This window comes from Oryctolagus cuniculus, chromosome 7 (assembly GCF_964237555.1).
Source record: "Oryctolagus cuniculus chromosome 7, mOryCun1.1, whole genome shotgun sequence".
Classification (NCBI taxonomy): domain Eukaryota; kingdom Metazoa; phylum Chordata; class Mammalia; order Lagomorpha; family Leporidae; genus Oryctolagus; species Oryctolagus cuniculus.
In genome coordinates this window covers 132,109,698-132,129,891 of record NC_091438.1, presented here as the reverse complement: position 1 = coordinate 132,129,891, position 20,194 = coordinate 132,109,698, and the positions used below count along the sequence as shown (strand labels likewise).

General features: G+C 61.1%; 1 protein-coding gene across 3 annotated transcripts in view; it reads left to right on the top strand.

The window, feature by feature from the left end:
- KCNQ4 (potassium voltage-gated channel subfamily Q member 4) overlaps positions 1 to 20,194 on the top strand; it is a 51,884-nt gene that overhangs the window by 28,424 nt on the left and 3,266 nt on the right. Inside the window, exons 2-12 of one of the 3 annotated variants that reach the window (XM_051857876.2) lie at positions 2,962 to 3,052; positions 4,221 to 4,347; positions 4,507 to 4,682; positions 5,077 to 5,202; positions 5,542 to 5,652; positions 5,787 to 5,882; positions 7,631 to 7,719; positions 9,874 to 9,918; positions 15,788 to 16,008; positions 17,606 to 17,705; positions 18,595 to 18,726. In XM_051857876.2, coding sequence (XP_051713836.1) covers positions 2,962 to 3,052; positions 4,221 to 4,347; positions 4,507 to 4,682; positions 5,077 to 5,202; positions 5,542 to 5,652; positions 5,787 to 5,882; positions 7,631 to 7,719; positions 9,874 to 9,918; positions 15,788 to 16,008; positions 17,606 to 17,705; positions 18,595 to 18,726 — 1,314 coding nt within the window. Of the gene's footprint in view, positions 1 to 2,961; positions 3,053 to 4,220; positions 4,348 to 4,506; positions 4,683 to 5,076; positions 5,203 to 5,541; positions 5,653 to 5,786; positions 5,883 to 7,630; positions 7,720 to 9,362; positions 9,525 to 9,873; positions 9,919 to 15,787; positions 16,009 to 17,605; positions 17,706 to 18,594; positions 18,727 to 20,194 lie in introns of all 3 variants that reach the window. The other 2 variants (XM_051857875.2, XM_051857877.2) reach the window with 2 other exon arrangements.

Sequence of the window (20,194 nt, the reverse complement as noted above, 5' to 3'; positions counted from 1 at the left end):
CACCATGGGCAGGGGCGGCCGAGGGTAGGGGAAGGGAGCAGAGCTGGGTGCGCTGAGGCATTTGCCCTGCCTTCCCCAGGTGGGCTGGGAGGACAGCGGAGAATTTTAAGGGGAGCTTTGCAATGCCGTAAGGGCTCTCTGGCTGCTTTGGAGGCAGTGGGTTCCGTTAAGGCGAGGGTAGAGGCTGGGAGATCCTTAGGCCTATGGGATGTTGCTGGCTTGGTCAGGATGGTGAGATCTGGTCTCTACAGGGACGTGTTCTGAAGGTGGAGATGGTGGAACGTGCTATGGGATGAAACGTGGAAGGTGAGAGAAGGGAAGACTCAGGATAAGACTGGTTCTCAGCCTGAGACCCTGGGGAACGGCAGTGCCCGCAGATGGGCAGATGGAGGGAAGGGAGTCTGGGAGGTGAACTGAGTTTGTTTCTGGATGTTGAAGAAGAGGCACGGAGTAGCCTGGTGGACACATGAGCCGCGCTCCCTGGAGAGGCTCACACTCGCTGCAGCAAAGGTTGCAGTTGGGGCTGGCAGAGGACTGAAAGTGGCTTTTTCCAATTTGTAGACTTAGGGAAACACATGTCGAAGTTTCAGTTAGTGCTCACCTCGGCGGCACATAGACCCAAATCGGAACTATACAAAGCGTGGCCCTGGGCCAGGAGCAACGTGCGGACTTGGGAGGCGTCCACGGTTCTGAGGAGGCACATGTGTGACCCTGACTTGAACTTGACACAGACAGACATGGACATGACAGACATGGACACGAGGCACCACACGGCATCCCGGACATAGGCAGCATTTTTATGCATCAATTTGAAAAACGTTAAAAATCAATAGATAGGTAAATAAATACTTCTATTAGTTTATTTATTTATTTATTTATTTATTTATTTTTGACAGGCAGAGTGGACAGTGAGAGAGAGAGACAGAGAGAAAGGTCTTCCTTTGCCATTGGTTCACCCTCCAATGGCCGCCGCGGCCGGCGCGGTGCGGCTGGCGCACTGCACTGATCCGATGGCAGGAGCCAGATGCTTCTCCTGGTCTCCCATGGGGTGCAGGGCCCAAGCACTTGGGCCATCCTCCACTGCACTCCCTGGCCACAGCAGAGAGCTGGCCTGGAAGAGAGGCAACCGGGATAGAATCCGGCACCCCGACTGGGACTAGAACCCAGTGTGCCAGCGCCGCACACTGGCCGCGGTGCCAGCCTCTATTAGTTTTTAGTTACCCAAGCGACCCATGTGTATTCTAAACAAACTTAGGGAACACAGACAAGTAGAAAGTGAAATGGAAGCCGGTCTGTTCATTTACCGCCCAGAGAACTTGCTGCTGATGTGGCACGTGTGTGAAAAGTCCCGCCTCCCCACACCTGCGTCCCCCCGCCCTTCCAATTTTGTCCTCGGCTGTGTTTCCCTTGACCTGTTGTGAAATGGGTGTTCACAGACCTGTAACTGGTGAGTGTTAAGGAGAACTATTCTGGAAGCACCTGGTAGGAAGCCCGGCAGCTGGGAGCGGGGGAATGGAATGAGGCTGAAGGATCTCTGACAAGAGTTTCTCAGTGAACTGGGAAAGCCCTTCCTGGAGGAGCCGGCGGGGTGTGGTGACCTCAGGGGCCTCCAGTCGCAAGCCCCCTCCCCTGTGGTTCATTAGTGAGTCTGAGGACCTGGGCTCTGCTTCCCGCCTCTCCCATGGCTGGTGTTTGCTGACTCAGCTCTTGGCTGGACCTGGCCAAGGAGGCCTCTTCCTCATTCATTCATCCAACACCCGCGGCCGATGGACAGCTGCCACTGGGCCCGGAGCAGAGCTCGACCCTACCCATCTTTCCTCCTGCCCAGCCCACTTTACTGACCAGGATACTGGTCTGGAGAGCAGGTGGCTTTCCCAGAACCACAGATGTCAGCAGGCCTGGGACACAAACCCCGCCCTGTCTGACCTTGAGTCTGTGCCCTTGGCACCACGGAAAACCATGTAGACAGTGACTCCAGCCGCAGCCAGGGAGGCAAGTGGGTGGGTGGGAGTGAAAGACGAGCAGAGTCTCAAAGGCTTGGACAGTGAGGCGTGGGGGGTGCTGTGCAGTGTTAGCAGCAGGGCAGAAGCCCAGGGACTTGGGACAGGTGGGTCAGGCCACAGGGGACAGATTCCCAGGGAAGCCCACTCCCGCTGGGGTCTCTTCCAGGCCAGGTGCATGCTCACCACGCCTCTGCTCTGGGGGCCCAGTACTTGCAGTACTCTCCAAGGCATCAGCTCATGCCCTCTCCCTCTTCCCATTCATTGGGAAACTGGGGACCCTGGCTCTAATCTCTGCTCTGTCCTGGACACACTGGGCCACCGGGGGTGAATCCTTTTCCTTCTCTGGGCCCCAGTTTCTTCGTGTTCACAACTGGAAATGAGGGAAGGGTTCGAGACCAAGGTTCCCTCCTGGGCGCCTGGGTCTCCCCCTGTCGGCGGGGGCACTCGGGCCGAGGGCCAGCTCCATCTGCTTGCCTCACTCCCCTGCAGCTTTCCCTTCGTGCGTGTGTGCTCCCTATCCCTGTTCCTCCCACAGCGGTCTCAATATTCACTTCCGGAAGAGCCCCTGTGGGCAGCGGGGGGCAGGGGTCCCCTCCTGCCACTGCAGAATGCATTGGGAAGGGGGTCCCTCCCTCCGCCGCTGACCTTCCCTGAGCCCCAGAGGTCAGCCAGTGAGGGTCACCAGGCACCTTGAGCCCACATGTTCCGCTACAGCCAGGGCAGCTGTGAGGGTCCTGAGGTTTCTGTGAGTCCAGCAGCCTACGACTAGGGGCTGCTGTCTTTGGTGGCCAGCACAGAGCCATGACTCCAGGGAACTTGGACCCCAGCTCTGCTTGCGAAAGAAGTCTCCCCCAAATAATACCCCCTCCCTCCGCCAACAGTGCAGCCCCTGCTAGAGACTCCTGGGCTGTCCGGTTCCTCCAGTAATTTAACCCTCTCCTTCCCGTTGCAATTGCAGATTTTTGCTGGTCTTCAGCTGCCTGGTGCTGTCCGTGCTGTCCACTATCCAGGAACACCAGGAACTTGCCAATGAGTGTCTCCTCATCTTGGTGAGGGCAGGGGCCCAGGTCGGAGGGGGCCTGTGTGAGGCAGCCCCTCTGCACCAAGGGCCGCAGGTGGAGGGTGACTTCTCCTGTGGTTCAGGGATTGCCTGGCTGTGCTGGTCCCTCTGGGCATGAGCCCTGCTTTATAGCAGGTACTGAGGGTCCCCCCTGCCACAATATGGGGCTTAGAGTGACCCAGGATCGAAGTGAGTAGGCTCCACCCCTTCTCAGGACAAAAACTGCCAACACTGCCCCTGGCCTGGTGAGGGTTATTTGTTTAGTTTAAAAGATTTATTTACTGGAGCTTTTGCTGTGGTGTAGTAGGTAAAGTCTGTAGGTAGGCCACCTATGGCACTGGCCTCCCATGTAGGCAGCTGATTCAAGTCCCAGCTGCTCCACTTCCAATCTACCTCCCTGCTAATGTACCTGGGAAAAGCAATGGAGCATGGTCTAGGTATTTGGGCCCCTGCACCCTGTTGGGAGACCTGAAGAAGCTCCTGGCTCCTGGCTTCTGGTCATCCCACTTTGGCCTTTGTACCATCTGGGGAGTGAACCAGTGGATGGAATATCTCTCTTTCTGTCTTCCCCTCTCTCTCTGTCACTCTACCTTTCAAATAAAGGCAGAGTGACAGAGGGGGAGAAGCAGAGAGAGGGAAGGAGAGATTGATCTTCACCCAAATACTTGAGCCATTCTACGCTGTCTTCCAAGGTGCATTAGCAGGGAATTAGGTCAGAAACAGAGCAACTGGGACTTGAAGTGGCACTCCCAGCACTTAAGTATTGGATGCTGGCCTGCGTGGCTGAACCCCCTGTGCCGCAATGCTGAGTTTATTTTTGTTTTGATTTTATCTTTGTCCTTAAACAACAACAACAAAACACCACCACATAAAAGCCCCTTGGAGGGGAATGGCTGGCAGCCAGCCCTTCGGTCCCCCAGAGGGAGGGAGTCTGGGATGAGGAACTGCAAAACCAGATGACTCCTGGGGACAGGAAAGAGCGGACAGACCTGAGTTCTCAGCCTCCTTGGTGGGGGCGGGGAGGGGGGCGGCGCACCTGCCTTCTGCAAGCCGCCATGGCTCTATCCAAGTGAAGTAGAGACCTCCTGGCTAGGTGAGTGCGCTGCGCCCCGGGCCCCCGGCCGGGGTGGGGACTGGAGCTCGGCGCTGTCCCGCAGGAATTCGTGATGATCGTGGTCTTCGGCCTGGAGTACATCGTGCGGGTGTGGTCGGCAGGGTGCTGCTGCCGCTACCGAGGATGGCAGGGCCGCTTCCGCTTCGCCAGGAAACCCTTCTGTGTCATCGGTAATCCGCGGACTCCCCATCTGACCCCGGCGACACACCTGCCGCGGACCTCCCCAGCCCGTCCCCGCCCCAACTCCGGGAGCGCCCCGACCCGGGTCCCGACGCGGGGTGGCCCGGGCTCCGGGGCCGGCTGTGACCTCGCCACCCCCGGCCCTGCAGACTTCATCGTGTTCGTGGCCTCGGTGGCCGTCATCGCCGCGGGCACCCAGGGCAACATCTTCGCCACGTCGGCGCTGCGCAGCATGCGCTTTCTGCAGATCCTGCGCATGGTGCGCATGGACCGCCGCGGCGGCACCTGGAAGCTGCTGGGCTCCGTGGTCTACGCGCACAGCAAGGTGCGCTGCGGGGCTGGGGGCGCGGGCTGCCCGGGGAGGAGCGCCTCAGGCCGCGGCGACTCCGTGGGGTTGGGAAGGGCCGCGGCCTCGGGGTCGGGCCAAAACCGGAGGCGGGGTCTAGGGAGAGGGGCGGGGCCTGGGAGGCGGAGCTTGAAGGTTCCCTGGGGCGGGGCCGGAGAGGCGGAGCTTGAAGGCACTGCACAGGGCCGGTGGGCCCTGCAGAGTCCAGCAAAGGAAGAGCCGGGGTTCACGAAGGCCAGGGGCAGGGTCTCCTTGGAGGGAGGAGCCGAGAGAGCCAGGCGGGCCGAGGCGCTGGGGAGCTCCGAGGGGTGGGCCTCTTTGATCCCCTCCAGAGCCGCCGGTCCCTCATGCCCTCCCTCCGCGGTCCCCGCAGGAGCTGATCACCGCCTGGTACATCGGGTTCCTGGTGCTCATCTTCGCCTCCTTCCTGGTCTACCTGGCCGAGAAGGACGCCAACTCCGACTTCTCCTCCTACGCCGATTCGCTGTGGTGGGGGACGGTGCGTGAGGGTCCACAGGGGCCACCCTTCTCCCTGGGACCCTCGCCGGGGAGCTCTCGAGGTCTGCCCGCGGTGACTCCTGACTCGGGGCTTCTGGGCTGAGCAGGCCTGTCTCTGACCGTCGCACCAGGCCTGGCCTCCCTTGCCTAGTGCCCCTGCTAGCCCCCAACCTGCTGGAGTAGACCTCTTGTTCCCACTCAAGCCTTGGTGGCTTGTAGCCCTTTCCCTTGACCGACCGGAGGGGAACCCGTCTGTGTCCCTGCACCAGCTCCTGTAACGGTTCAGCTCTGGGGGTGGTCCCGTGACCAGTCCTGCAGGTAAAGGCAATTGTGTCTCCAGATCACGCTGACGACCATCGGCTATGGTGACAAGACCCCACACACATGGCTGGGCAGGGTCTTGGCCGCTGGCTTCGCCTTACTGGGCATCTCCTTCTTCGCCCTGCCAGCCGTGAGTCCCCCTTTGCCGTGTTGGAGGGGGAGGCTGCGTGGGTCTTCGATGGGCAGTGATGGGAACACCCTGGCAGCCTCTTGCTCCCTGCCCCCACCCCCACCCCCACCCCCAATCATGCCCTATTGCCCTAGGGCATCCTAGGCTCCGGCTTCGCCCTGAAGGTCCAGGAACAGCACCGGCAAAAGCACTTTGAGAAGCGGAGGATGCCAGCAGCCAACCTCATCCAGGTACGCCCAGGAAGCGCGGCAGAGCGGGGCAGTGTGACGGAACAGGTGTGACCCCACAGACAGAGCTAGGCTGCTGGCCGAGACGGTCAGAGACTCGCCTGCACCAAGTGCCCAGTTGGGGGTGGGGCAGTGCTGCCCGATTGCTGACTCCAGCCCCAACTCTACATGAGCTGGGTCGCCATGGAGCCTGCACAGGAGGCGTCTGCCAGACGTCACCTGTGTGGTGGTCACTCAGCCTGTGCCACTCCCAGCGCCCTAAGTCCTTAGTCTCATGAGCACAGGCATGTAGGCGGAGCCGGCCCTGGGACAGCTGGGCAGGCTTAGTGGAGCTGGCCAAGGAGGCAGAGAAGGAGCAGCAGAGGGGTGGCTGGGAAGCCAGGAGTGGGTGGTCTCAGGCTCCCTGGGGTGGGGGGCATGCTGACTGTAACGCCAGGGCTTGGTTTTCTGGGACCCTGTGACGGGTCAGCAGTGTGGGCAGGAGGTGATTCTGGGAGCGCTGGCACAGCCCACCTCTGCCGGCTCCCCAGCACAGCACTGCCTGACCCCCAAGGCCAAGCCTGAGTCCAGCCCTCCTTATCTGCCCTCCCCAGCATGGAGCTCCCCTCTCCATCCCCGCTATCTCCAGCCAACCAGCCCAGTCTTTTCTTCTTAGTGTCCCTTGGGGCACAATGGCCACTGTCCCCTGGGAGCTGGCCTTCCAAGGGGGCATTGTAGGGGCAGGCGGTTGGCACTGTCCATGCCGAGAGACAGCTGGTATTGTGGTGCCCATAATTAATGAGACAGCTCTGGCAGCTGCTCCCCAGCCCGAGCCAGGGGCCTAGGCAAGCAGGAAGTAAAAATATTCTTGTCTTAGGCAGGCGCCTGGCCGGTGAGGTCAGCAATGGCAGCCCCATAAGGACAAGGGGCACCCAAGGAAGGGGAGACACCCAGGGCCCAGTTCCGCTTTGTCCTGCCCAGCAGCCTCCAAGTCTCCCTGCCCCTGCTGATGGCTCCACTCACAGGGCCTCCCCAGCTCTTCTTCTTACCTGGAGGGAGAGGGTCAGTCCTTCCTTTCGTCTGACCTGCTTCTGTCCTGCTCCAGAGGTCTTTAGTACAGTATGCCCATGGGCAGTGGTGGGCAGCTGGGAAAGAAGGCGTGGGGTTGTTATTAGTAATAATAATCCCTTCAGTCACCACTCACTCCCTGGACACTGTACACACTGACACAGAGTAACCAAGACCTAGCTTGTGATCTAGGGGAGAAAAAGATGTTTGTCAAATAGCTATCAAATGTGATAAGGGAGATAAGCATGCGGTGTAATAGGGGAATCTGGCATTAGGTACCTCCTGTGTGCCAGGCACTGAGCTTAGCATTTGATTTACATTTGTCCATTTAATGCGCATAACACCATGTTGGATAAGTAGTATTAGACCCATTTTACAGCTGGAGAAACTGAGGTGTTGAAGCTTTACTTACATTGCCCGCATTAACAAAGGGCAGAGCTGGGGTCAGAAACCCACATCTGGCCTGCTGGTTCCTACCCCTCTAAGGGCCCTGGCTCTGATGCTGTGTCTGCTCTGTGGCCTTGGGGAAGTCATTTCTCCTAAGGCCTGAATTTCCTGCCTGGCTCTGCCCACGGTGATGGAATTGAAACCAGCCCGTGGCTCTGCAGGACCCTCAGCTGGCCCTAGGCCTGGGTTTTCTCGGGGCAGAGGGCTGGCAGGGGCCGGGAGGCCTCATGTCGCCCCCACACTCCCCTGCCCACCAGGCTGCGTGGCGCCTATATTCCACCGACTCAAGCCGAGCCTACCTGACGGCCACCTGGTACTACTACGACAGCCTCCTGCCGTCCTTCAGGTAGGCCCTGCTCAGGGTGGGGTGGGGTGGGATGGGGGACAAGTGAGGACAAGGGACTCTGCCCTGGAGAGTGCGGAGTGGGGCTCAGTTCCCAAGGGAGCGTCTGGGACTGGCTGTGCTGGAACCCGAGTGTCCCTTCCCCGCTGTGTTGTGCCTGGACACGAGGCAGGGGAGCAGCCCTGCCCCACTGGCTGGGCCCTGGCTTCTGGAGTGCTGCAGTCTCCGTGCCCACCACTAGGTGGTGCCCCCAGGGCAGGGGCACAGCCGGCGCCTCTCCTCTGGATCTTTTCTTGGGACAGCCTGACTTGTTACAGCTGGGCGGAGGGTGCAGAATGGGCAGTAACATGTGCACCAGGCCCGGGCGCCGGGGCCCGCCCCAGAATGCCTGTGCACGACTGTGCACCCACTTTTCCTGGGCCAGGCCGCAGCCTTGCAGCCCAGAAGAGGGTCTGGCCCACTGGCCTGGGCCAGGCTGTGACCGCATTGGGGTGGCTGCACGCAGGGGATTATTAATAGCCTCAGAGTTGCGTGTGGCTAGGTGCCTGGCCCGCCAGCCCCTCAGGCAGCAGTGAGGATGGCGGAGCCCGGCTCAGTCCCGCAGGCGGGCAGGCGGGCGGGCAGCAGTAAGCCCTGCGGGGCCAGGCTGCTGTGCTCAGCGCTTCTGCGGGTGCCTTCTTCGCCTCATTAGTTCTCCAGGAGCAGGTGTTGGGTGATCCTGCCACCCCTGCACCTGGCCCCCCCACTGCTCCCTCCCAGGGAGGAGCAGGAGGGAGGGGCGGGAGGGGTGCTCCCGGGATCAGCCCCCCCATCTCTCCACCTGGCACAGCCGGGGGTGGCTACCTTGGAAGAAGCCTCCTTTGCCAGGAGCAACCCGGAGGTGTCAAGGCCAGAGGATTGGAGTGGGGGCTGGCTTGTTAGGAACAGGATGGGTGGGAGGGGGAGGGAAGACAAGGGGTGGGACAGGGTGGGGTCTGGGTCCCCGTAAGAGGGACAGAGCCTGGTCTGGAGATTCTGGGTCCACTGTGCCTCCTGCTCCCTGGACCCCAGTTTCCTTATCCATACAATGGGGAGGCAGCAGGCGAGAGAAGGGTACTCTGGCTTACAGCAACAGGACAGGGCCTGGGAGCTAGGGAGAGCCTCCGGCTCCAGGGCCACTCTGAGAAGCTGGTGGCAGAGTGAACGCCACGGGGGAAGGAAGCTGGGTCCACCACCCCCTCGGCTTCCGTCTCTGCTCGAGCTCCGGAGCCGCGCTGCACTGGGAGGGAAGGGTTTCGGGGCTGCCACAGGCAGCACAGCCCCATGTCCAGGCTGCTGGCTGCACCAGCACAGATGAGCTGGATTTGAGCTCCCACTTGCAGCCTTGTGCAGGTGCCCTTGAATTGTGCTCAGCCTGCACAACCATACCTGGTGCCCCCGGGGAGTTCCCAAAGCCTGAGTACAGAACGGGCAGGAGGAAAGACGAGTCTCCCTCCCCTCACCCTCACCCTCACCCCCACTCCACCCCACCTGCCCTGGCCAGCAGGGTTTGTGGGGCCCTGTAGGGAGGCAGGGTCTGGCAGGATCTGAGTTCTGGGGTTCACGGCCCACCGGGCGAGGGGTAGTGCCTGGGCCCTGCCTGCTGCTGACAGCGCCCTCCCCTGCAGAGAGCTGGCCCTCTTGTTTGAGCACGTGCAACGGGCCCGCAATGGGGGCCTCCGGCCCCTGGAGGTGCGGCGGGCGCCGGTCCCCGACGGAGCGCCCTCCCGTTACCCACCCGTTGCCACCTGCCATCGGCCAGGCAGCACCTCCTTCTGCCCTGGGGAAAGGTAGGGGCCCCCGAGGCCGCCACCTCCTCTTGCTTCTCCTCCTCTTCTTCCATTCTTTGTCTCATCCTCTCTCAGACCTGCCTTCAGCCACTATGTGGGTGTCTGGGCCTGTTTGGGGGACGCCCAGGCCTTGTGACGAGGCCTGGGCAGGTGACCTCAGATGCTCAGACAGGTACAGACCGAGGGTCTCTCTGGAGAGGCCGGGTTGGGGCTCCCAGGGTCCACGTGGGAGAGAGGTCCACTCCATCCCTTCCCACCACCTCCTCCGTTCATGCCATTGTCCTGTTTCTTTCTTTGTTTCCACGTCCCTCTCACTCTTCCATCCCTGCACCCCCATCCCTCCGGGAAGCTGGAGAGAGGAGGAGGCCGCTGGCCACAGGTGCTTACGGCTCAGGTAATCGTGGGCACCGTCCTGGGGTGTGAGGGCAGGGATCCCCCCGCCCCCGGCATGTGGCTCTGGAAGGGCCTTGGCCCTGAACTCGCCTCTGGGGAGCGAGATGCCAGCTGGGAAGAGAGCTCTGTGACCGAGCCTGCTGTGGGCCCTACATGAGCTCGCCGGGTGATGAGCGCTCTGGTCTCAGACAGCCGCGGTCCCCAGCTTTGCTCAGCCCCCAGGGGCCTCCTGGGAGGTCCCTTGCTCCTTGCCGAGGTGCACTCTGCTGCTCCCAGAAGTCCTTGTCCCCTTGAGCTGTCTCTCCTGGATGATTCCCGTCTTGAAAGAAGAACAAAGGAACAATGCTTCCTCCCAGGCGAATGGTGGGGTCTCAGGCATGCGTGGAGAAGGAAGCCCACCCGCCCGAGCAGGGGCTGTTCCTGGAGGGATTTAGCTTTGAGGTCCAGGGGCCAGGTGTCCTCCTTCCTCCCCATCCTTTCCTCATCTCTTTGTTTCATTTTCACACCTCATCCCTGAACCAACCAGGGGACCCCTGGCCTGGAGCCTCAAGCGCCATTCTGAGCCCCAGGCCCAGACCCAGGGAGGAGGGGCGAGCGAGGAGGAGGCGCGGTGTGGCCTTGAGAGCGTCAGCAGGTCACTCTGGACTCTGTCCTGTTGGAAAATCAGCATGTGAGGCCAGTTGGGGGCTCCGGGTCCTCAGAGTTTCTGGGTTGAAAAGGCCTAGGGGCTGGGGGCCTGAGGAGGGGACTTCTGGTGCAGGGGGTGCAGGGAGCAGTGCCCCTCCCCGTTCTCAGTGAGGCTGCACAGGGAGTGGGTAGAAAGGTCTGGGGCTGGGCCGAGGGAAGCATGACTGACCAGGCTGGGCTGGGAGCCCCCTGGAAGGGGCGTTCCTGGTGTGGCTCCACCCCTAAAGCCCCTTATAGCCACCCTGTCTCTAGCACGCCACAGCGCACAGCACAAACCCAGCAGGTTCTGCCCTGAAGGCCTGAGCCGGGCCTCTCGGAGCTTCCGGTTGGCTCTGGTCCCTCCTTGCCTGGGTAGCAGGCACTAGAACAGAGGTGGTAGCAGGCACCGGACTGCGGTGATGGTGGTGGAGGGTCCCTTCTTCCCCGGGGACCCAAGAGGCTCAGCTATGACATCTACATCAGTCACCAGGCTCAGGCTGAATGGCTGTGTCCTTAATCCTGGCTGTCTGGGCCCAATGGGGTGAGTGCCCCAGCCAGGATGCCACCCCAGCACGCACACACACACACACACACACACACACACACACCTGGCTGGCCAAGCCTCCAGTGGCGCTCAGCAGTGGATCCAGACTGAGCCTGTTCCCAGGACGCAGAGCTAAAGGCCAAGGCTTCCAGGGGCTGCCATCGCCAGAGCCAGTACCTGCGCTCTTTAGGGTTTTGCAACGAGGTTCTCCAAGCCTGGCCTCCTGAGCTTCTGTGTCGGCATCCCAGGGCGTTGTTCAAAACGCCGGTGCCCGGGTGTCTCCCTGGGCGCGCAGGCGGAGCCTCTCTGGAGAAGACATCTGGGAAGCTGCGTATTTGCCTCGCTCTCCAGAGAGCCCCGTGCCGAGCGTGAGGCCCTCTGCATTCTGGAGACGGGGCTAGAGGATGACTGGGGTGAGGGTCTTCTCTGCCACCAGCCATAGGAGGCCGGCCCCATCCCGGCAGCTCCCCAGGCTCCGCCCACCTGCCCCTTTCCCACTAACCTCTGTTCGTGTCTTGTTCTCAACTTTCCAGCCAGATGTTTAGTAATAAACGGAGTTTCTTTCGGATCCACGCCAGCTGGAGACCGAGGTACCCCCTCACCTGCTCCTCCTGTCCCCGCTCGCCCTTGGCCCCCCTCAGTTCCGGGGCCGGAGACGGGGACAGGATGGGCCAAGGACAAGGTGCATGTGCCTGCCGCCTGCCGTCTGCCTTGGGGCCCTGGCAAGCCCCTCGCCCTCCTGGGGATGCCTCTGCCGAGTGTGGGGCGCGGGCCCGGTGGGCCACGAGGGACACTTGCAGGAGCCTTGGGGATGTGCGCTAGCTCTGCCATGACTCCCTGTGTAACCTGGGCCCAGTTACTGCTTCCCTTCCGTGGGATGGGCAGATTGAACTAGAGGCTCTCTGAATGTCCCTCCCACTTTGACTTTTGCTGGGCCTTGGGCTTAGCTTCCAGTCTTCCCCACTGCCCACCCGGGAGCCTCTGGGAAGGGCAGCTCCTTGTTAGCTTGGGAGCCCTGGCTCTTTTAGCTGCATCACCAGCATTCCTTGGTACCTGCCCCGGGCCAGGGCCTGCTCTATGCACTAGGGACCCAGGGATGAATTAAACATGGTGTCTGGAGAGCTGCAAAGAGTCACTGCCACGCTGTGTGATGCAACAGGAGGAGGACACGGAGGGGCTGTGGGGCTGAGGCAGGCACTTAGCCCAGAGGGACCCTGGAGGAGTCCTGGAGGCAGCACAAGCCAAGGCCAGGCAGTAGGGGAAGAGCCGTGGCCGTGAGCCTGCAGCCCCGGCCTACCAGGTCCGGGATGGGCATTGGGCTGAGACCGGGACTGAGTTGGGTCAGGAAGAACCCGGAACCCCAGTGTGAGCCTCAGGCTGTTGGTGTTTTCTGGGATCAGGAGCTCTGCACTCTGCAGAGCCGCCTCTGGAGCTTTGTGGGTTGGAGGCCCATGGCAGGAGATGAGGGGCAGGGCTCCGGGCCGTCCATCCGTGCTTCTGCCGAGAGATGACCTTGCTCAGCAGTGTGCGTTCTGGATCACGTCTGGCTGCCACCCACCTCCCACGGGTTCTTGAGCAAATCAGAGAAAAGCCCCACTGGCCTCGGTTTCCTTACGCCAGATGCAGATGACAGTGGGACCTGTGCCTGCTAACACTGTGCCTGGCCCCGGGAAAGCGCGCCGCACTCAGTGTGGCATGCTGGGCAGTGAGATCACCCAAATCACTAGGGAACAGACCAGGGCTGCAGGGAAGGGGCGTTCCCTGTGGGGGAGGCTGAGGAGATGCAGGGTGGGTTGTGTGGGCTGGGCCCGAGGGACAGGAGGGGCCAGGCCAGGGCAGAGGCCAGCAGGGAGGCTGCCTCCACAGCCCCCGAAGAGAAGACCTGTGTGCAGGTCCCTGGGGAAGGCTGCCTGCCCCCCAGCCCCCACACTTGGCCTTGGCAGGACAGTCAGAGGGCAGCCTGTGCCAGAGCTCCCCTCCCCCAGAGAGCAGCCCCCGCCGAGCCCACCCTGTCCTCCTCCCAGGTGGCAGCAGGCCTCTTGGGCCAGATTCTCAGTCTTGACCCCACTGACGCTTTGGGTTGGGTCCGTCCGTGTGGTGAGAGTTTGGTGCACACCTTGTAGGACAGCACCCTCGACTTCTGTCCAGATGATGCCAGGAGCGCCACCCAGGGTGACAGCCAAAGTGCCTTAGATGTGGCCAAATGTCCCTTGGGGGCAAAGTCACCCCCCACCCCCGCCCCCACCCCCCCAGGTTGACAGCCAGAGTCCTAGTCCTCGTCTAGGTACTCAGCCCAGGAAGAACTGTCTCTGAGGTCAGAGCTGCTTCCCTGTCCTCTTCTGCCCGCGGGAGTGCTCTGTGGCCTCAGGTGAGCCGCCTCTTTCCACCTCTGTAGAATCGGATGGCAAAGCCAGAGCCTGCCACCCCCGAGTGCGCTCAGGAGCCTGGGGAGGGAGCGAGCTCTTTGCTGCCCACTGAGTGCCAGCTTGCTTTCCATTTTCTTCGAGCTTTCAGGCTCCGGAGAGGCTGGGGTGAGCCATTTTCTGGGCCCTGCCCAAGGAGCTGGAATCCAGGGCCGCTCCTGGGAAAACAGTGTCTCCTCGCGTTCAAGAGGAGCGTGGGGCCTGGGGCTGGCTGCAAGGTTACCGAGCCCGGGAACTGGAAGCAGCCTCAGCCATTGCAGAATGCGAGCTGAAAAGGGGCCTTTCAAGGCCTCCCACGCAAGCAAGCCCCCGAACTTCTTCTTCCCAAAGTCCTGCTGAGTGCAGGCTCAGCACTGCTTGCACACTTCTTGTGACGGGGAGGTCACCCCTTTCCCTGCCGGGCAGCCACTGTAGGAGTGCTGGGTGCAGTGATCCGGAGTTCCAGGCCCTTGGCTGCCCCTCTCTTCCTCTTGCCCATGGGAGCGGAGGATAGGGGCAAGGTTGCACGGCCCTGGGGCGGGCGGTGGGGTGCGGGGTGCCTGCCAGCATGAGGCGAGCCCGCAGGAATGGCTCTGCAGAGGAAGGTTTGGGAAGCCGTCCTGACTTCGGTTGGAATCTTGGGGCTTCATCAAGGCGGGCCTGGGCCAGCAAAGAGCATGCAGGTTTGCGGGAGCCGCCCCTGGCCTTCCCTTCTGAGAGGTCCCTAAGGTCCCAGGCCTTGACCTAGAACCTCTCCCCTCTAGAGGCCCCACCCCCTGAGGATGGCCCTGCATCCTGGCGGCCTTCCTGAAGGTGCCCCTGGTTTCGTGATCACCCCTACTCCAGCACCATGGCTCGACCCCATGCCCTGGGCATGGGAGACCCTGGCTCCCACCCAACCCCGAAACCAGAACCTGTCCTCGGCTCAACCGTTGATCTGAAAGTCCCCGAGAATAGGTGACACAGTCTCCTTTGCCAGCCCCTGCCCCACCTCGGCCTCCTTTGAGACTGTCTGGTGCTCTCCTGAGCCAGGACCCCAGACATCTGGGGTGGGACCATCCCCAAACTCTGTGGCAAACCTCAGCTGGGGGAGGCAGCAGTGCCACCGAAGGGCATAGGTCCACACCCCCACCCCCACCCCAAGCAGCGATAACATGGCCCTTGAACCCTCAGACACAGTTACCCTCCCAGGTATTAGTTGACCGGAGCCTGTCCTGGAGAACTTGCAACAGCCCCCAACTTGTCTGTATCTGGGGCTTGTTGGCTGTGGTGGGGAGCTGGGTGTGAGAAGGGACGTCTGAGCACACACACACACACACACACATGCACTCGTGTGTGTTCACAGGCATGCAGGCAGGATGTTAAACTTGGGGCTCAGTGACCTGGATCCAGGGGGGATCTGGGACCACATGGGCCGGACATTGGTCCAGGTGGGCAGAGATCAGGCAGGGGAGACCACGGAACAGGGGATCAGGTGATGGCTGTCACTGGGAGGGCAGGCACCAGGCATGTGATGGCCTCCACGTGAGCCCAGGAGCCAGAGGCCCTCAGCAGGCCGTCACCCTGCACAGACGTCTGTGTGATAGACTTACTTGGCATTGTACTACCTGCACAGCTGTACCAGGTACTAAAGCCTTGACCCGACCAGTGTGAGGTTGGTGAGCTCCAGCAGTTAGGGAAAGGAGGAAGATAAAGATGGACACACCCACACATGCACACACACCAGTATCCGTGTGCACATGGGTACCCGTGCAAGCGTGCACACCACACTCCCCACTCCACACGGTCTGCCCTTGTGTGCAGTGGAGACAGCAGCTGACCTCAGTGTACATGGCCAGGTGAGCTTCTCTGGCCCTCAGCGACCTGTGCCCAAAGGGGTCGCCACCTCCACCCTCCACCCACCCACCTGGGCCAGGCCCGGATCTCCACCCTCTGTCTGTCTCTTTGAGCCCCATCTTGGGTTTCTGTTACTCCTTCCACTCTGACATCTGTCTCCTGAGCACCTCTTATCTGTTTGGGCAATGAGGGATGGGGGGAGGGAGGGGAGGGAATGTGTTCTGGGTGACCCCGAATCACTTCTTGTAGGAGGGGGGGCCCTCTCCACACCCTTGTTCTGTCTCTGCTCGGTGGGGAATTGAGACCCATAGCCACCCCTAGCTCTAAGTCAGCTCTGTCCCCACTCACCGCCTCCTCCCTCCCCTCGCCTGCTCCCAGCTCCTGCTAACTTGGCTCTCTCCCCACCTGCCCTACCCTGCCAGCAGCCGGATGGGCATCAAAGACCGCATCCGCATGGGCAGCTCCCAGCGGCGGACGGGTCCTTCCAAGCAGCACCTGGCACCTCCGCCAACGCCCACCTCCCCCAGCAGCGAGCAGGTGGGCGAGGCCACCAGCCCCACCAAGGTACAGAAGAGCTGGAGCTTCAACGACCGCACCCGCTTCCGAGCTTCTCTGAGACTCAAACCCCGCACCTCTGCCGAGGGTGAGCTTCTGGAGGTCCGGGGCCCAGGACTGGCTGGGGGTGGCGGGGATGGTGACCCTGGGCTCAGGGCACAAAGACCCGGCTCTGCTCCCAGCTTTGCAACAGGTTGACTGTCCTTGGGCACTGGTCTGGTCTGTAGAATGGGCACCATGATACTTGCTTTGCTGTCAAATGGGCATTGGTGCGTATGTGGAGGGTGGCATTGGTGGTGGCTGGGGGCACAGGCTTTGGAGCCAAGCTGCCTGAATTTGAATTCTGGCTCTGAGACTTATCTTGGGCAAGTGATCTCAGCTCTCTGGGCCTCCTCCTCCCCATCTGGGAAATGGGGACAACGATAGCATCTACGTCAGAGGATTACTGTGAGGATCAAATGAAATAATCCAAAGAAAGCAGACAAGAGAGGTTCTGGGATACGCTAAGTGCTTGACACGAGTGAGCTGCTTACAGATGTGCTCTGGAAGGGGCTCGGGTCCACGCACGAGGAGCCCTGACTGCGCACCCAGCCACTGGATTATTTCATTGGCTTCTGCGGGGAAGTGGGTTCTGTGTTTATCCCTGCTTTAGAGACGTGGAAACAGATCTTTGAGCTCAGGCGTGGCCGAGCTCGTATCCCACAGTGCATGCTGTCTGCCCTCCCCCCTCCCCCTCCCCCCAGCCCCCAGCCCTCTGACTTGAGGCTGTGGACCTGGGGTAGGGGGCATGGAGGTGCTGCTTATTAACGGTTAGACATCATTTTTTGAGTTCTAGTTCTGCTTGTCGCTTGCATGGGGACTTGGGCAAGATACCGCCCCCTTCTGTGTCTCACTGTCCTCTTCCGGAAAATGGGGGCATCGGCCAGGGCCTGGGAAGACTTCTCCCAGCTTGGACATGCTTCAGGGCCCTGGGTGGGGAAAGGTGGGGGTGCGGGGATGAGGATGGGGGATGGGAACAGGAAGCCCCTTTGGCCCTGGAGGGAGGGAACCCATCTACACTACCCTCGAGATGCCGCTGGCCCGCAGCACAGACAGCCTTTTCCTGGAAAGGGACAGAACCCCAAGGACCTGGGCATGGCTGGTGCCCGGGACCTCCTTTGCCTCTCCTGGAAGCAGCCTGGGCTGCTGCCGCCTCGTGCCCCCTGCTCCTGTGGGGCGGGAGAGCGCCTCCAGGCTGTGCCGGGTGGGGCACCAGCCTCAGAGCAGTTGCTGGCATGTGGGGAGGAATGGCTGATTTTAAGGGCCGGTCCCAGCGGCAGGACTGGAGCTTAAGGGGAAGACTGCCGGGTGGTGTGCAGAGCCTCAAGCGGCTTTCCTCCGGGGCCCTCCTGTCCTGTGTGACGGGACCCCTGGGGCCTCCGTGTGCAACGCGTTTGCCCCAGGACAGACCGGAAGTGCCCTAAAGCAGCTCCCGTGCACCTGGCACCAGGCAGATATTTACCCTGCTGGCCCCAGGGGCAGATGGGCACCCAGTACCCTAGGGCATGCTGCCCCAGGCAGGAGGCTGGTCTGCCCGTGCCCCCCAGGAAGGTTCTGGGACCCCTCTGGGCCTCTGTCTTCCTATCAGTCCCTCTGATGGGCGTGGCCCTTCGGCTGCCACCCCCTGGCCGACCCTGTTTTCTCAGAGGGCCCCTCGGAGGAGGCAGCAGAGGAGAAGAGCTTCCAGTGTGAGCTCACGGTGGATGACGTCATGCCTGCGGTGAAGACGGTCATCCGCTCCGTCAGGTGAGAGGCCCTGCCGGCCTGTCGGCCATGGCTGCTCCCCGTCCAGGTCTGCTCTGCTGGCCAAGGCCGCCTGGGGAGCAGGTGGCTTGTCCCTGCCAGCAGGCCTTGTTCTCATTCCTGGAGTCTGGAGGGCCTGGCTCCTGCGGGCAGTGGGTGTGGCTGCCCCCACGGCCCCGCTCCTCACAGGTGCAGTGTCCTCCCAGTCCCTCCCTGCTCTGCCTCTCTGCTGCTCCCCCTACGCCATCTCTCGCTGTGTGCCCCCCTCCCCATAGCTGTGGTTCAGCATCTGCCCATCTTGCCTCACTTGCTTTCCCCTGCATCTCGGGGTCTCTGTGTCCTCTTCCTTTTCTTCCTGGGCCTCTCATTCTTTCTCTCTTCCTCTCCCTCTCTCCCTCCTTGGCCTCCATCTGTCTGCTTCCCCAGGACTTTCTTTAGAGCAATGCTTTTCAGACCGCAGCTCCAGACAGTTTGAAGTCAGCTTAGTGAAATCCACTTAGTGGGCGTGGTCAGCACCACCCAGGGGCCAGCAGAGCAGTGCTAACAAGTTATTTGGGGAGCGAGGGCAAGCCCTGCTCCCCGTAGCTCTCACCAACAATCAGAATTCACAGCCCCTGTGCTACCGGGCTAATGTCACGGCACCTTTCAGGCGCCTTAAAACCAACCAGCCTCCCTCCGTCCCTCCCACCCCCTTCCCTCCCTCCCTCCCTCTGGCGGCGATGGGGAGCCGGGGAGCCTGATGGGAGCAAGGGAGGCAATGTGCCCTGGCCTAAGCAGGAGGTGCTTTGGGGCTGGACAAGCAGGTAGCTGGGAAATGATCCCCTGCTTGAAGAGGCCGGTCCCTCTGAGCCGCCCCTCCCCCTCCTCGCCCCCCCCCCCCCGCCCCCGGCAGGATTCTGAAGTTCCTGGTGGCCAAACGGAAATTCAAGGAGACCCTGCGACCGTACGACGTGAAGGACGTCATCGAGCAGTACTCGGCGGGGCACCTGGATATGCTGGGCCGGATCAAGAGTCTGCAGGCTCGGTGCGTGCGCCGGCCCCAGGCAGGGAGGGGAAAGGGAGGCGCGAGAGGTCGGAGCAGCTGGCGCCTGGATGGAGTCCCGAGCGCCCCCTAGGGGCCACTGTCGGCACTCGGGATTCCGGCCTCAGCAGGTCCCCCGCTAAGGCTGCACAGCTACCCAAGGTGGGTCCTGTGTGCCAGCTCCGTTGGTCGCATGCCTGCGGGCTTGCTTTAGAATGCCTGTGTCCTGGTCCTGAAGTTATCCGCCTAAAGGACTTCCCACGTCCCAGGCGGAGAGACAAATTGGCCTCAGTGGCCAGCTCTTGCCTCTGGAGCCCTCCTGCGTGTCGTATTTAGACCGGCAGCAAGGAAGAATGCCCACAGTCACACCTTGCCCCTCTCCTCTGCAGGCCTGCATCTTCATGACCCATGCATGCATGCATTCATTCCCTCCAGAAGTTGAGTCACTGAGTCTTCACTGTCTGCAGACGGTGGACACGGGGAGGGGAGTAAAACAGAGGACAGGGCTTTCATTCCAGAGGAAACAGACCTCGATGATCAAAACAGCTGTCCCGCAGAGGATGAGTGCAGCTAAGGGGGGAAATAAAGGTTAGAAATTACGGTTTGCAATTGTAGATGAGGAGCTGACATCTGAGGAAAATGGAAGGGGGTGAGAAAAAAAGGAGGCTGCTTGAAGAGTTTCCAGGGGGAACGGCAGGTGCAAAGGACTTGAGCTGGGCAAGGTGCTGGAGTAGTCTTTTAGGAACAGCAGGTAGGCCAGGGTGATGTATTGGGCAGAGAGAGAGGCAGCAGATGAGGTCAGAGGGCTAACAGCACTTAGACTGTATGAAAGCCCCATAGGCCACTGCAGAGACCTTGGCGTTCCTCCAAGATGAGATGCAAGCTTTGGAGGGCTTTGTGCAAAGGACTGATAAGATCTGAGCTGTTTTAAAAGGACCATCCTCAGGTGCTGTGGTGAGAATGGTGGATGCAGTGAGGAGCCTCCTCCAGCCCTCCAGGCCAGAGGTGATGGGCACTAGGGCCAGGTGGGAGAGTTGTCAGATCTGGATACATTTTGATGTTAGAGCCAACAGTGTTTTCTGATGGAGCACAAGAGAGCCAAGGACGGAGTCCTGGACATCCTTAGCTAGAGCAAGACACAAATGGAGTCGCCATGTAGTGACAGGGAGACGGCAGTCCATCAGGAGTGTTCATACAGCTGGGTTTGTGATGCGGGCGTCCAACTGGAGGGCTGGCCCGGCAGCTAGAAACGCGAGTGTGGAGTTCAGAGGAGAGGCATAGGGCAGAGAGAAAGATTTGGTGTCAACCATACAGAAAGGAATTGAAAATCGTGGAGCTGAAGACAGGACCTTGTGGGTGGAAGGAATTGGAGAAGAGAGGTCCAGCCATGAGCACTGGGGTCTGCAGGGTTTGGAGGTTGTGGAGAGAGAGGAGGAACCAGCAAAGGGACTGGGAGGGAGGAGGGGAACTA